The sequence below is a fragment of the Postia placenta genome, assembly GCF_002117355.1.
Source record: "Postia placenta MAD-698-R-SB12 unplaced genomic scaffold POSPLAscaffold_6, whole genome shotgun sequence".
Taxonomy (NCBI): Eukaryota; Fungi; Basidiomycota; class Agaricomycetes; order Polyporales; family Adustoporiaceae; genus Rhodonia; species Rhodonia placenta.
In genome coordinates, this window is record NW_020169837.1 from 369,501 (window position 1) to 384,864 (window position 15,364).

The following is a 15,364-nucleotide window of genomic DNA, read 5'->3' on the forward strand; positions in this document are numbered from 1 at the left end:
CACGACTGCGACGCGGTAAGCCTTTCCATCGCTTGCGTGAACCGTACGGGCGATCGCGTATTCCTCCAGAAGTAGTCGGCGTCGATCGAGTCGGACAACCTCTCTCCCGTCAATGTTGAGTACGTCGGGATCTGTGGGACGTGCTGGCCAGGGTACCGCTCAAACAGTGCTCGGAGCTCTCTGCAGTAGTCCTCTCGACACTGCTCCATCATGGACGAGTGCATGGGCACGCTCGTGCGTATCTTGCGACCGAACACCCCCCGAGTCTGACAGACCTCCAGCGCCCGTGTGATCGCGATGTCGTGGCCCGCGATCGCGATGGCAGAGGGTGAATTGAAACAGGCGATCTCGAGGATGTTGTCCGGGAGTTCTGAGCGTACGCTGGCAATGATTTCCTCTGCGTCTTCCTCCCCGCATGATATGGCCGCCATACCACCACCAAGTGCTTCAAGAGGTGTGAACGCACGTCCGCGAATGACGGCCAGCTCGAATGCCATCGACCTTGGCGCTGCACCAGATGCGTAGAGCATGGCGGTCTCGCCAGCCGAATGGCCAATGACTATGTCTGGCTTGACGCCGAAGCTGGTCAAGAGATCGAAGAGCGCTATTTGGAACATCGCAATGGATGGCAGAATGAGCGATATTGGCCAGACGTCCTTGAAGTTCCCGTTGGGTGAGTAGCCCTCAAACAAGCCGTGATCACGTAGCATCGAGCTGCCAGTCAATGCCTCGTAGGTCTTATCCATCTCCAGTATGCTATCGCGGAAGATGGGGAAATTCTCGAATAGCTGCCGACCCACTGAGTAGACATCAGCATCATCCATGGGCCGTATGACTAACATGAGTAACGAACGCACTGTGCTGATGCTGGGGACCCTGCCCCGAGAATACGAAGACGATGGGGCGTGCTTCACGAGGACAAAGCTGTGGTGGCGAGAACGTGGGACGACCCAGGTCAGTGATCGCAAACGAGCGCCAGGTCATAGAACGGGAGCGACGTCCAAGCACAGTGGACAGTGTAGATAAACTACAAGCGCCACTGGACGCCACATCTGCGATGGACTCCGCAACCACGCTGACGCTGCGAGAGGAAAGCCCGCCGGAGATGAGGAGCTTTGGCAGGTCAGCCTCAGGCGAGGTGTGCGTATTGTGGGATGCTCGAACCGGCGGCCCTTCCAGAACCGCGTGGCCATTGGAGCCACCGATCCCAGAGCTTGACATAGCGATCAGAGGAAGGCGCTCTGAATGACAAGGCAATGCAATGGGGCATTGGGGTACACAGAGCCGGTACTCTCTCCACCGAATTGCAGGGTTGAGCGACCGTATGTTGATGTTCGGGGGAATAAGGCGGGATTGGAATATGGATACGACTTTCGACAGTGACGCCAGAAAAGCTACAATTTCTGTGTGCCTACGAATGGAGACGATCAGCTGGCTGCATTAGTCTGTTGCGTTTGAGGTGCTCACCCGATATTTCCCTTTACACTGCCAATGAGGATTTCGTCATCTCTCTGGAACTCCTCTCCAGCCCAATTGGCTTCCGTGGGATCTCCCTTCGCTGTCCCTAACCAATTGACAAGTTGGTACGTCGACCGGTCGATTCATGAAAACATGCGCAAAAACATTACCTGTCGCATGCAACTCCACAAAGTCAACTTCGCGAGGGCTTCTACCTGATAGCCTAAATGCCTTTCGCATAGCGTCTCGCTGCGCCTCCGCAACGGGTGCCCCAGATGGAGCGCTACCACCGCATGAGTTGATTGCTGTACCGAGAATCTACGCAACAAAGTCAGAGCACGGCTCTCCGACACAACGAAGGCACTACCGTTGCATAGATAGGGTCCTCGTCTAACAAAGCCTGCTGCAGCGGCTTAAGTACAATCGCTACACAGGCTTCTGCTCTGGAAAATCTGCCTGAGGTGTAAAAATGAAAAGTCATTTGAAAAGGTTGCACCGTACCCATCTGCTGACGAGTCAAACGGCTTGCATTTGCCATCGGGGGCTAACAAGGATGCCTGGCTATACGTGAACCAGTCGACGAAACTAACCACGAGCTAGTCAGAGGTGAACTTGAATCCGCGTCAAGGGCGAGCAATACTTGCCGATGGTTCAGTTGGCATCCGCCCACTACAGCAGCATCACAATCACCGCTATACAGTGACTGAACTGCGAGGTGCAGTGCCGTCATGGATGAACTGCATGCCGTATCGGTGGGGACTGATGGACCCAATAGGTCAAGATGAGTCGAGACACGATTAGACACCATCGAGGGATATCCCGCGAATGAGCCTTCACAGTCGTATTCGTCCTGCGGTCCTCTATTGAGATTGACTACAATTCCTATGAAAGCGGGACTTACTGGACCAGCGACATTCGTCAACTCTAGGTTCGTTCCGGAGGTGAAACAACCGACGTTCCTGCTGCGGTAATCGATGCCTGAGTCCACCAGCGCCAAGAAACAATGTTCAATGAGCTTTCGTGTAGCTGGTGACATAGTGCGGGCGTCTCTCGCAGAGATGCCAAATTCGACATTGTCGAATAAGTCTATTCCCTTGAGAAATGACCCTGTGTCCACCCATATTTCTCCGCGATTGCTGCCCTTCCACCTATCAACGAGGGTCAAACAGGACGGGCATGAGCAAGCTTCTATTGTAACTCACGCCTCAATATTGAACCTGCCGTGCGGCATGCGCTCGTAGGATTCCTTCCCATTGAGCAGGAAGTCAAAAAACTCGTGATGATTAAGATTACTGTCTGTGTGAACTCCACTAGGCAATTCGGCAGATATACCAACCTGAAGATGGGTAAGTAGGAATGCTACTCAAGAGGCTGCCAACATACTATGGCTATAGGAGTCGGCATCATCGCTTACGCGTCCAAGACCGAGATGCGTAGGTCCGCGCTATTGCTATCTTATGAGGGATTTATATGAGCTTCTTCGCCTTGGGGATACAATAAAATACCAGAGAAGGACGGGCAATGACGGGCCAGGTATGATACAGGGTTCCCCGGCGCCGGCGCATGTGCTAGCGTTCAGTTTTCATCTTGATTCTACGGTGTACCTTGCATCAGCGCCGAAACGTGATTTGACGCCACGAAGTAAAGAGGAATGGTATCATCAGAAGCGACGCGACGTAATGAAGATGCCGTAGCATACGTACCAAGCCATCGGGCGCAAGTGAGATTCCGAGTCTCCTCGGAGATGGCGAAATTTGCCAGTTCGAATGCGCTAGCATCAGCTGCGTTTATGGTCTGGAAAAGCGTTGTGACCTGTCGTGAACTATCATCCACATATTCCAGTTGTATTCTGACCAATGTCCGCCTATAGCAGCAGCTTTAGCTCAGCTATGAGTTACCGTGTGATCGTCGTGATTGAAAAGAGGAGCCAAATAGGAGTAAATAGAAGTAAGCGCGCGATGCCCGACCGCAAAATGTGCATTCCTCTCTCAACCGTTGATGCCGCTCGCAACATCATCATGCATTGGTATCTGCGACGTTATGTCTTCGTGAAAGAAGTCTCGACCTCACACACTGCGAGTTTCCAAATTCTCACCGGGCACAGCTTGATCTACTACCGCCACCATCGACAACAGATAGATGCGCAACGGATATCAATGTCTACGATGGGCAAGGCTCCGAGTCACACTGTGCTATCAGAACCTGTGGTCCAATTTCAATCGACATTGCGCTTCTGCATTGCCCCTGACTCCACCCATGAATGATTGCGTGCAAATGATACAATCGATCCTGATGGGCGTGGAACAAAAGACCTCGAAGACATAGGTGTGCCGGCTTGTTATCTTCCGCTCCGCTGGGGCTGTGCCCGACATTGCATGTCGGAAACGTGCACAGAAACTGCGTCGCTGCCGATCGACGTGTATACTTCTCGGTAGTTGGGTCACGGTCGCTCAACACGGGCTTTCCTGTTCACATGAGATTATCCTAACGTTCTAGAAGCCTAGCCGCTGAGAAACCCCTAAGTCGTCGTTTGCTGATTCTGACGATCAATCGACGATTAGTGTAGGGTAAATAATTCATCGGCATGTAAATTACCGTTTTTTACACCCCCAGGTTTCGGGACCCCGTTTTTTACACGGTCAAAAATGTAAATTACAGTAAATCACGGGACTTTTGCTCCTCGGCATGTGACGCCCCTCCGGCGTGTAAAAAACGGTAAAAAAACAGTAAAAAAGTGTAAACATATGTAAAAAAAGCCTCAGGGAGCGTCCGAATTACACGCAAGGGCGTACAGAGTTTCTAGTACACGCTGTAAAGTACCTACACATCCCAATTAAATTGCCACAATGTCTTACCATCTTCTGCCGGCTCGTTCACATTTACTAGCTCCGAGTCCTCCTGAACATCCGTGCGCGGCCGTTGTGAATTTCCAGCCCTAGACGACGGCGGCGATGTCGCGAGCATCTCTAGAAGGTCCGGGTCATTAAGGTTCACCTCGTTTGCAGCAACAAACCCAGACTCTCCCCGGATAACTGTAGCAGGCTCATCGAGCCACTCCAGTGTCTCGTCGTCGTCTCGTTCCTCCGGCTCGAACCCCTTGATGCTACCTGGTAGTACCAAGGATAGTATTGCTGGTGGCAGCGAAAGTTCAGCCTCGAGGGCCGTCTTGACATAGGCAGGTAAATCTTTTGTGAACTTCTTACCAGACCCAATCCATTCGCTTTCTAGGAAGACGCCAGCGTGGCTCGTCGACTGTGGTGCCATGGGAGTGACTGAGGGGGATGCTGCCAGAGAGCAGCCTGCACAGCAAAAGATTGGGGGGAAATACAATTGATTGGACTTTATATATATACTAGCACAAAGAGACCGAACGTGGCGCACTAAACCTACGCAGCGGCGTTGACAAAACAATAGCCCGGGGCAGCATGAGAGGCACAAGAGGCACAAGGCATCGGCCCCAAGTGGTGGCTGGACGCGGGTACCCAACACGTGACCCCTCCTTATTTACATTATTTACACCGCTAATCAGACAGCCTTGTAAAAAAGTGTAAATTACCTGTAAATTACCTGTAAAAAAGTACGGTGTAATTTACACCGATTTATTTGCCTTACACTATCGACGATGTAACGCCCTTCGCAGATAAACACGTCATGTGAGCCTGGGCGCATTGGATGGTGAGTGCATCGGAACATATATGACCGCACCGCGTGTCGATCTCTTGCGGTTACATTAAGAGCGAGAGAAACAACCATCGTAGTACGGCGAGAAGATCTGTCATGTTCGTCATCGATATCATCCCATTCCCGGGTTCCGTCTGACTGTAAGTACAGCCTGAAGGAAGTCGGCGGAAACGAATATGTAGAACTTCCATTCGGACGGGATTCGTAGCGACCAGGCACCAACGCACTTCTATGATGAGAGGGAACACAATGATCCGCCCGAACGTGTCAACTCCGATCCCGGAAGTATTAGCTCGGCGCTCAGATCTTCGACAGTCGCGGAGAACTTGAGTTTGATCGGTATCATAGTCAGAAGAACTGACGATGATATTCCCATGTCATGTCATCCAGGAAGATCAAGGCGAGGCTTCATGTATTATGGCCACTGTGGTCACATCTACTCGTAACAGGTAATTCACGATACATACTTTGCGCTTCTGTGCTCTCAAGCTGGCGATACAACTTGGCCATCTGTTCGCACTATCACCCAGGCTCCAGCCGTTTCTGTTTGGCCATTTCACGGTTTCATTTCTTGCAATGCTCTCAGCGGCAGATGATGTCCCTCCGACCATGCGCGCGGTCGTGACAACTGGCGATGGCCACGTTGAACTGAAGCGAATAGACACACCCAGGTGTCAGTCTGGCGAGGCATTGGTCAAGGTGATCGCCGTAGCGCAAAACCCCACCGATTGTACGCGATCCTATTACAATTCACCCAATTCCGTTGGTGAGGGTTACTTGCGTACCCAGGGAAGACTGCAGTGTCTTGCAAGGCGCGAGGAAACGTACTCGGTTGCGATTTCGCAGGGCTTATCGTAGAAATAGGACCGGATGTCCCATCAGGCCTGAGGACCATCGGTCAAAGGGTTGCAGGCCTGACGCATGGTGGTCAGTCTCAGGTTCGCCTCTAGCTGAACCTCTCGTATACTCAGGAGGCCACAGGCATCGGTCCCAATGGAGCATTTTCAGAGTACGTTACAGTCCCGGCGGCCCTCACGATCGTCCTGCCGGATAGAACATCATTTGAGGACGCGGCCCAGATACCCGTCGCATGCTTCACTACCTGTCAGGCCCTCTACCAATGCCTTCATCTTCCGACCCCGCTCGGTGGCGAACATGAGCAGGAAAGTGTCCTCATCTGGTCAGGCTCCTCTGCGACGGGGTATTACGCCGTGCAGTTCGCGAAACTGGCGGGCTTGCATGTCATTACCACTTCATCACCGAGCAATTTCAAACTGATGAAGGATATCGGCGCGGATGAGGTCTACGACTATGCCCCGTCACACACGCCAAGGAGGATCTTTGCCAGCACGGATGGCAAACTCAAGCACGCCATGGATTGTATCAGTCAGGACAGAACCCCTAATCAAGTTAGTACAGCGCTCAGCAAGGACGGTGGCACGATAGCGACCCTGTTGCCCTACGTAAGCCGGACGAAAGGCGTTAGGACTGAATTCATCCTCGCCTACTCGATCTTCGGCAAGGTATGCATTCCAATTGCATTGCTTGCTCAAGCGAAGCGACTGACTTCCGCCAGGCAATTACAGTTCCATTTGTGTATCCGGCCAAGCAGGATCATTACGACAACGCGGTGAAGTATGCGGCGCTCATCTCAGAAGTACTACACAAGCACGAGGTCAAGCCGATACCTAGCAAGCTGTTTCCCCATGGATTGGAAAGTGTCAAGGATGGCTTCGAGTACATGCAGGCTGGTAAGGTGTGTTATCCGATTCGACCCAGTCGCCGTCGATGAGTCTTAACCTCGTACATCTATCAGGTTCATGGAGAAAAGGTTACGTACAGAATAGCAGACACTCCTGAGCTTTGAAATATCCTCGGTCCTCGAGCATGTAAGCCGACACATATACGTCTGGAGATTCTTGTTCAAACACGGGACTGTGGGACGATTTGAGGCACTATAATGGATAAGCAACTTGCTCGATCGTGCCGCGCCATGCGAATGCTAAGGGAAACGAGAGCCTTCGCGATCAGGCACGAGTATGAGAAATCGATATTTGGAAAACGTAGGTATCTGGCACAAGCATACCGCTGAATCTAAATTCGGGATGATTGTACAACCGCTACATCCGAGATCATATAGACTCAAAGTCAATCAAAGGTGCTGTGTGCTCTTCCTCCTCGAATATACATGCCGCGACGAAAGGACCAACACGAATCCAGCGATCATGACAACCTATTTGAACATGAGTACGCTGGGCTGCTTCTATAGAAATGGCAGTGGGAATGACGTACGCCGCTGAACACGATGGGTCTGAACCACGCATCGTGCAGGTCATACAGCGCGCCCACGATAGGGGTTCCCGTGAGCATTGCGAAAGATACAGTGAAATAGGCAAGTCCCAATCTCAATCTGCACACCCATGTGAGCCAAGAGTATGAATCACTCTGAGGAACACGCACCCTATCTCATGCACACTGTTGGCGACGCTTGCAACAGTTGGAGGCATCAATGCAATCGCTGATAACTCTATCTTGAGTGTCCGTCAGTTATCGCATGGGATCAAGACTCACCTGCGCCGGAGAAGAATCCGTACAATATCGAGAACACGATGACCGCGCCAACACTGGTCACACCGAACATCGCAAATACAAGGGCACCAGCAATTAGACACACGGGCGCAAAGACATTAAACGCGCCAACACGGTCCGCGATCATGTTGGGAATAGTGCGCCCAAAGATAGAAGCAGCGTTCAGAATTGCGATCTGAGCTCATGATTGAATGAGATGACTACGAGGGCAACGACCGACATGATTGCGCACCGTGTAAAAGCCGAGGGTCTCGGATAGGTCATGTAAATTGACCCAGAGTTGCAGGTAGAAGTCTCGGATTCAGTCAGACTCAAACGGCGCTAACACAGTATGTTGTGGCTTGGCGACTCACATACGTAAAACATCCCCCACAGCACCAAAAATGCTCTGGAACATCGTAAGAAATGCCCTGCCAAAGAGGTCTGACTGACTTACCCCGCGAGGAGAAGAAGGAATGGGCCATCTGCAAGAATCGACTTGACGTCGGCCTTTGGCCCTGGCGGACGTTGTTTGGCACTGGGAAGGCGAGTTGTCATGACGCAATTGGCAATGATTAAGAGGCCAAGGGTAAGGAAAGCCGTTGCACGGACACCCCATGCAAATCCAACGCGACCATGAAGCAGCCTGTTCAACATGATTGGGTAAATCAAGCCGCCAACACCGGAGCCTTTTACCTAATGTAAGTCATTGCTCAATATTTCAGCTAAAGAAGCAAACCTGTCATCACAATACCCATGGCGAGAGATCGACGCCTTCTCCAGTGGTGCGCTTGCACTGACATCGACGGCACTAACATCAGACCACTACCCAAGCCCATGCCAACACCTTGGGCAAGCATAAGCTGGTAGTACTTGTGTGGGTGTGCCAATGATAGCATGAACATGCTGTGGGGTAACGGTCTAGGATGAAGATGGACCGTGACTACGTATTTGAATACTCACGAGAACACGTAGAGGACGCTCCCGACAGCAAGGCTGTGGTGGAAGTACCCTTGGTCGAAGAGCTTGCCCGCTGGAAGTCCTACAAAGAACATAAGGAAGAGCTAGGGCGCTGTGTTCAGCATGATAATACGGCGTGGCCCTCCATGAAACGTACTTGAAGAGACCCAATCCAACTGACGTTGGATGAACTGGATGCTCCTGACAGAACATAATAATCTTGATAGACACCGAACGAGTTGGAGTATCCAAAGGTCGCTGTTAGAACGCAGAACCTGGAGAACGAGCACGTTAGTACTACCATAGCTATTTGCACGACAGCCACACATACCCGCCGAGCACCGAGAGCCAAGCCTGCAAACCACCATCTGGGATAATCACGGCGGCGGGAGCGCGAGATGTTTCTTGTGCGATAGTGGGATCAGGCGTGGTCGTGTTCACGCCGTCCAGGCTCTTCTCGTCTCCTGCAAATGGCTTCTCTGTAGACATTTCGCAGGATGAGATGGGATATCGACTCAGACGCGCGAACCGTCTGGCACAACGCGAGCGGGACACTCTCCGAGATCAATAAGGCCTGAAAGCGCAGTGCGGAGGGCCACATAACTGAGCTTCCGCCTGTGAAGCACTAGGGCGCTCACTGATTCCGCGAAGACTGTTTGTTAGTAACACGGCTCCTCGCGCTGCTGCCGCCCGTGTGGCCCATCAGAACGGTATACCGGATTTGGTATGGCCAAAGAACACCTGCGTCATCTCCACACTGCGATCCGACCGGAAGCGCGATTACAGATGCCTTCTGGCGGGCGGGAGAAGACCCGTTAGCGTCGACAATTGAGATGATACAGAATTTAACTGTCACCAGTGACCGCTCATGGCGAACGTGAGTATAACATTACTTTCTAAGCCAGGCGTAGATTACTTGACAAGGTTTACGTTCGGGCATGATCCAGAGTGTTCCGGTCAATCATGCTGCAAGGTTCAGCTATCAGTGGAGGCACGTTTCTACCGCGCTCGCTGCTTCTCATCAACAACGCTGCTGTCTGACTGTCACGCCCGGCGCATGCATACGTACTGATTAACGCTCTGTCTAAGTTCCAGGCTACAGCGCAATCATGCGCTGAACTACTTAGCCAATGTGGTGTCGCTAGAAATATTGCTCGGCGTTTCCGGGCAGTGAAGGAGGCTCATCGCTCACTGTGGAGGGAGCAGACTGGAGATGAAGAGGCATCATCTCAGGACGCGCTGGGTCAGGAGTGAAATTTTAATCCGGCGCTAATATATGACGGGCGTCTACGGATGTAGACTCCAATTGTCTTACTGCATCTTCTGCGAGCAGCTGCAACCAGGCATCCAAGGCCGACGAAGATGAATCATAAACAAAGTACAAGGAGAAATCGCTGTAATGAAAGAGTGATGACGGTCAGAAACGCGCCTTCAAGGAGACCGGGAGCGGGCCCTTCTGTAGCACAAAGAAGTCCCGCAGCTCCTCCTCCCACTGCTCCGGTCGGTACGAGTCCACTAGGCGCATTTCAAATGCCTGTATCATGTACGCGAGTACAAGGCGCATCTCGAGCACCGCGATCGGCTTGCCAACGCAGTTCGCCTGCCCGATGGAGAACGGGATGAACGCCGACATGTTGAGCACAGCGTCAGGCTCCGCTTCTCCCGCAAGCCACCGCTCGGGGCGGAACGCATCCGTATCTGGTGAGAAGTACCGCGGGTCGCGATGGTACACGTACAACGGAGAGTAGACAGCAGTGCCCTCAGGTATGAACATGCTGCGGATGCTTAGGTCAGCCCCGGGCCAACTGATCAAAAGGGGTCAGGAGCACGTACTCCTTGCCAATAACGTGTCCTCCGCTTCCAGGAGTTGGAGCACGCTGAAGAGAGGTAGACGCGGGAGGACGGAGCCGGAGAGTCTCATTGCTGTGCCATCAAACATGAGCCACTAAATGTAACATGGGGTGGAAATGCCTACATGACTGCGTTCATGTACTCCAGCTGGGCCAGCTTAGCTGCATCTGTGGGCTCGCCCTCTCCAGGCGGGAATGCGGCGTCGACTTCGGCCTGGAGTCGGTTGTAGACGGCACGGTGGTGCAGAATGAAGAAGAAAATGTTGCTCATGACCGACGCCGTGGTGTCCGAGCCCGCGATAATGGCCGTCACCGCATTGGACATCAGCAGCGGCATCGAGGGGGGCTCTGGGCTCTCACGGCCCTCGTCGTTCTAGGAGAACATCTTCAATCCCGCAAGGGACAGAGTGAGAGGAGCACTGCTCACGAGGTGATAGAAGAGGTCATCCTGGATTGAGCCCTCCTTGATACGCTTGGAGACCTGCCGGAATGCAAACTCGCCAAGTTGCTTCATCTCCTTACCAACAAACGGTGTGTATATAAGGGCGTCCATACACCATGGGACATGCTGTGTGAGAGCTGGTAAACTAAAATAATGAATCATCAAGACATGAAGCAAGGAGCAGAGAAAAAAGGACGTACTATAACCCGGAGGCCATGGTGCGCAAGAAGCCGTCTTTGTCGCCGTCGGACATCAACTCGAATGACGAACCAAAGCTGAACAACCTTGTCAGGACCCTTCATACACAGCACGAATCTTCAATACCCACACAAAGTCACCCATAAAGTCGAATCTAGCAGTAGAAAAACAGTCAATCCGAGATATTCGTACTACTGTCACTCAACTCACGAAAAGTAACTCAGCCATTCCGAGAGATTGGCCTCCGCTAGCCCCTTGCCGTCGCGCTCTGCAGCTCTGCATCGTTTCCTGAGCTCCTCGACAAGCTGCGCCGCCCGCCGGATCACGATGGGCTCGTATTTCTTCACCGCAGGGGTGGTGAACGCACGGTTCCAGACACGACGTGCCTCCGCGTGATCCTTCTTGTTGCGCGAGCCGATTAGGGTGCCCCGGGTCTTTCCACCGCCGCGCTTCCCTTGGATGCGACGGCCTTCCCATACTGAGCGACCCTCAGTAATGTGAAGCACAGTACAAGCACAAGAACCTACGCGGGCCTTTGGGCATGCTATCTGGGCCCATGATTGACGGAAGAAGGGTCTCGTCCACAATTGATAATTCGTTGGGGCCTGCATTGCAGACAATTGTAGCGGTAAACAAGGCTTCAACAAAAACGAAATGTACCAATCCTAACGATGGGCCCATATTTGTCGTGCGCCTCTTTGAAGTACAGATACAGTTTGCCTCGAGTCGTCAGATAGACCAGCCAAAATTTGGAGAGCTTGCATAGGAACGGCCCGGGGTACTTAGACAGAGGATGGAGTGGCGTCGTGCGGTAGATCGCAATGGACAGTAGCAAGGAGACGATATAAACAGAATACGCGGTTAGGATTGCGGTGAACGTCGAATCACCAGTTCGCGCAAGCAGAGACGCAGGTATGGCAGGGACTGCACCCAGCAGCACAGTGAGCGATACCAAGTCAGTAGGCTCGTATCGTTTGAAGTATTGATGTGCGAGCTGAAGGGTTGTGCATGGTGAACCAATCAGCGCGCAGCTATTGACCGACGCCTGTACGTACCACCCCAAAGGCGGCAGCAGCCGCTACGCCATGCTCGATGGAGAGGCCTGCATTGACGAGATGCAGATACCCCTGCATGAAGTCCAATGCCTCTCTGTGCGATTGGTTCATGGTCTGGTAGAGTCAACCTGGAGACTTGACAAGCGGGGCAGCACCCGCCAGTCTTGCGTGAGGCGGGGCAGTATACAGCGCCTACAAGGTGATAAGGTTTGTTATGGAAGCGCAGCGGTGAACAGAAATGTGCAGGTGTGTGGAGGCACCCTCGGTGATTGGACCGAGGTGGGAGTTGGTGGACAGGAGCCCGCTATTGGTCTCAGTTCTCGTCACTTCGGATACTGGTGGCGATGTCATTGTACAAGGGCAGTAACATCTGGGCGTCATTTCCAAGCATTTCCGCTCCCCGCACGCACGTTCTGACCGATTCCCGATGCTAGCCTCCTCGGTTGTACCGGAGACACACCGATCATTCTAGCCGACCGCTACTGAAATGATCCGATCAACGTACGCGACCGATTCGCAACCTGGCCAATCTGACTTCCTCGTCGATAGCAGAACGCCGCCGCGGGACAAAACATGTAATGATCAACTCCCATCAAGGTATTCATACACACCGAATCACGCGAAACATCAAGGAAGTAATAATTATAATACATTGCGAGTGCAACGACGATCAAGTCATACTACAGACTCGACCGCACTGCTCTCCTTGAACGTCATGCCTGAGGACATTTCGCTCCTGCTGTACTTTGTCTCCGACTGATTTACAGTCTGAGTGGGCGCGCTATCGAAAACAATGGTGCTGAGAGGGATGTGACCGGCAGCAGCTCGACCTTCTTTAGGTAGCTGCGCCAGTCCCATCCGGATAAAGACGATGCCAAAGATGACTGAAATGAGTGAGGGCATCTGCGGAGTGGTTTTAGCATTAAATATCAGGCATTGTGCCCGAGCACTTACGCTGGTGTTCAGGCAATATTCGGCCTGCAACGCATGTTCTACAGTGACTAGCGCTGCGATGAGCAGCGATGTGTACATTGCGGCGGACTCCATGACAACAAGGAGAATGGGCCGCAGATTCGTCCTTGCTCCCCGTGGCCTAATGGTCTGGCGGTCTACTGACCATATCCGATATGCCAGAGCGGCTGGAGAGGATGCGAGGATCAGTTATTGGACATCCGTCTGACTAGGTTCCTTTACCTGTCGCCGAAAGATTCGCAGCCAGCGTAAACGAGTACAACATGACAATCTGGTTGCTGGAAATGATGTGTTCATGAAATGAGTGCAGAATGTAGATTGTGCTGCCTGAAGATTCGTGAGCACTGTAGAGTGGCACCCATTCCTTCATGGACATACCTAGTGAGCCGAGCCATGCAAGGCCTGGTATGACGATGACAAGCCAAGACTGCCATACCACATAACAGCGGTAGATCTGCAGCGACGGATGTTAGCATTGCCTTGTGCATACTGATGCATGGGGAGAATGACCTACCACGACAGCGTCCCCGATCAGTGTTGATATGGCGTACAGGGCATTGTCAAGCAGCGAAAGCGGCCGCCAGAAGGAAGCCAGGTAAGCCGAAGGGCCAGATGGACCCTCATCCATGTGGTGTACAAAGGCATTCACCGTATCCACGGTGTCGATAATCACGCGCTGCAGAGCAATGTCTCTTACCAAGTTCGTCGGTGGTCCAGGCAGGATGAGCACTTACAATGGTCGGCAAGATCCACAAAACAAGTGCGACCCCCAGCATCCAGCGGCTGACACCCCGGTCGCGACGCAAGTATAGAACCCATACGGTCATGGCGAACACACATGTTGCAATGCCTGCATTAGGAGCCGTTAGGTTGTCAGTGCGCAGCGACACGACCGATGAGCTCACCGTACGTGATGCCCTCCAGCATCGTCGCAACAATGGGAGTCCTGGCGTTGGGACCAGTGATCAATTCGGGCATCGTGCGCACCTTCACTACCACGGTCGTTTGCGAGGAGACAGCTTACTAGAGCGCGGGTGCGCGCACGGCGGGGTGTCTATGTACGTTGGCACTGAAACAAGTCTGGGAACTCAGGCATTGATTATGGCATGGCGATTGGCGCGCCGCGCGGGGCATTGGGCATATGCATGCGCGCTTCCGTGAAGATGTAGAGATTTTGAGTTGTGTCAGGGCGAGCAGGCTGCAGACGGCGGCCCAATCGCATTTGATGATGGGAGAGGACTGGGCGTCAGGCCGTTAGCGCTATCGGATCGGAGCGGCAATACTAGTACTGAGATCAGGTGGGACTTGGCGCATCACCGCCCAGGGAGAAGTGTAGGCTATAGTGCGGGCTGTGCCGGGTAAGAGCTGTCGCATACGTACCGTGTCGTAAATAGTGAGCCATGTATGTTGTGAAAACAACGGAGGCGAACTCGTAACAACATTGTACCGAGTATGAGAATCAGCGCTACTGATGTATGTTGAGATCAACCGGAATGGATCGCCCGATGGGCCATGATGCTTCCGTCAGGAACACAGCACTACGATCCCTATGTGTAACGATGTTGCCTCGACACAATCTCGGGATCATAATCAGACGGTGCGGAATATCGAGAAGCCTCACGAGGAGATCGGAACAATGTGATATCCAGAGAAGGTGGTCCGGTGCGCGAGGCCGCCCTACGCTTCCTTGGCACTTGTAGCAGCGACAAGGTTTATCAGTATCAAGCAAGGCGCCGACCTATAGCATCTCAAGAAACAGACCCTTGAATGTTGAGAACGTTTAATGAGGTACCATGAGTTACACGAGAGTAAGACACATGGCTCTCTCGACCCAATTAGCAAACCGGTGGGAGATCAGCGAGTAATGTCGAGGCTAGCTACTGTTTGAAGCTGTCTCTTACCGATATGCTGCTACCAACGACGCAAGCAGCTGGCATAGCTTCAGTTTCTTCGATGGCAGTACCTAAAATCGCATTGTAGCAATGGGAGGTCGGATTCCTTTGGCACAATCTCAGCCGTTCGTTCCGATCATCCTACTCGCGCCCTTTGAGTACATCCCTTCCGTTCTATCGTAAGCATCTTGGTTCTCAGAACGTATTCTATGATCTTTCTTCCCAGCAAGACCGCGATGCTTCCCGCGACTCGAACTTCTTCCAGGTGCCCCAATACATTACCACAAT

At 52.6% G+C, this 15,364-nt stretch overlaps 6 protein-coding genes across 6 annotated transcripts; 1 reads left to right on the plus strand and 5 right to left on the minus strand.

The window, feature by feature from the left end:
- Window positions 1-6: 6 nt before the first annotated feature.
- On the minus strand, window positions 7-2,862 carry POSPLADRAFT_1055974 (hypothetical protein; the record flags this gene model as incomplete). The annotated part of the gene is made up of 10 exons (XM_024480716.1): window positions 7-799; window positions 858-1,411; window positions 1,468-1,564; window positions 1,629-1,776; window positions 1,826-1,910; window positions 1,960-2,054; window positions 2,099-2,308; window positions 2,360-2,606; window positions 2,661-2,794; window positions 2,842-2,862. Coding segments are annotated over 10 exons (2,384 nt in total), but the record flags the coding sequence as incomplete, so codon positions are not given.
- A 1,354-nt stretch (window positions 2,863-4,216) lies between these two features.
- Window positions 4,217-4,722, minus strand: POSPLADRAFT_1141068 (hypothetical protein; the record flags this gene model as incomplete). The annotated part of the gene is made up of 2 exons (XM_024485254.1): window positions 4,217-4,257; window positions 4,314-4,722. 2 exons carry the CDS (start codon window positions 4,720-4,722, stop codon window positions 4,217-4,219), a joined length of 450 nt encoding a protein of 149 aa, XP_024339396.1.
- Window positions 4,723-5,748: 1,026 nt separating this feature from the next.
- POSPLADRAFT_1141966 (hypothetical protein) lies at window positions 5,749-7,006 on the plus strand (the record flags this gene model as incomplete). The annotated part of the gene is made up of 5 exons (XM_024485365.1): window positions 5,749-5,869; window positions 5,929-6,066; window positions 6,121-6,662; window positions 6,716-6,895; window positions 6,956-7,006. 5 exons carry the CDS (start codon window positions 5,749-5,751, stop codon window positions 7,004-7,006), a joined length of 1,032 nt encoding a protein of 343 aa, XP_024339397.1.
- Window positions 7,007-7,362: 356 nt separating this feature from the next.
- POSPLADRAFT_1141353 (hypothetical protein) lies at window positions 7,363-9,156 on the minus strand (the record flags this gene model as incomplete). Its single annotated transcript, XM_024485291.1, has 10 exons — window positions 7,363-7,543; window positions 7,594-7,657; window positions 7,711-7,903; window positions 7,961-8,022; window positions 8,082-8,116; window positions 8,165-8,396; window positions 8,447-8,613; window positions 8,671-8,771; window positions 8,825-8,942; window positions 8,999-9,156. The coding sequence occupies 10 exons, from the start codon at window positions 9,154-9,156 to the stop codon at window positions 7,363-7,365; spliced, it is 1,311 nt and encodes a 436-aa protein (XP_024339398.1).
- A 748-nt stretch (window positions 9,157-9,904) lies between these two features.
- POSPLADRAFT_1169281 (hypothetical protein) lies at window positions 9,905-12,491 on the minus strand. Its single transcript, XM_024488054.1, has 10 exons — window positions 12,213-12,491; window positions 11,818-12,151; window positions 11,685-11,762; window positions 11,368-11,635; window positions 11,288-11,311; window positions 11,160-11,234; window positions 10,945-11,104; window positions 10,643-10,890; window positions 10,501-10,590; window positions 9,905-10,442 (listed from the first exon to the last, which is right to left on the minus strand). The coding sequence occupies exons 1-10, from the start codon at window positions 12,321-12,323 to the stop codon at window positions 10,085-10,087; spliced, it is 1,746 nt and encodes a 581-aa protein (XP_024339399.1). The 5' UTR covers window positions 12,324-12,491; the 3' UTR covers window positions 9,905-10,084.
- Window positions 12,492-12,887: 396 nt separating this feature from the next.
- On the minus strand, window positions 12,888-14,162 carry POSPLADRAFT_1046056 (hypothetical protein; the record flags this gene model as incomplete). Its single annotated transcript, XM_024478935.1, has 7 exons — window positions 12,888-13,115; window positions 13,167-13,351; window positions 13,407-13,511; window positions 13,563-13,638; window positions 13,699-13,860; window positions 13,919-14,034; window positions 14,090-14,162. The coding sequence occupies 7 exons, from the start codon at window positions 14,160-14,162 to the stop codon at window positions 12,888-12,890; spliced, it is 945 nt and encodes a 314-aa protein (XP_024339400.1).
- Between the last annotated feature and the right edge of the window lie 1,202 nt (window positions 14,163-15,364).

Bases quoted from the DNA above. Each gene is read 5' to 3' on its own strand.
- POSPLADRAFT_1169281 (XM_024488054.1), bottom strand. From the start codon at position 12,323: ATGAACCAATCGCACAGAGAGGCATTGGACTTCATGCAGGGGTATCTG. The intron at 10,591-10,642 runs GTAGGCATTTCC...TTGATGGCACAG, and splicing joins GAGTACATGAACGCAGTCAT to CAATGAGACTCTCCGGCTCC. The intron at 10,443-10,500 runs GTACGTGCTCCT...AAGCATCCGCAG, and splicing joins GGACACGTTATTGGCAAGGA to CATGTTCATACCTGAGGGCA.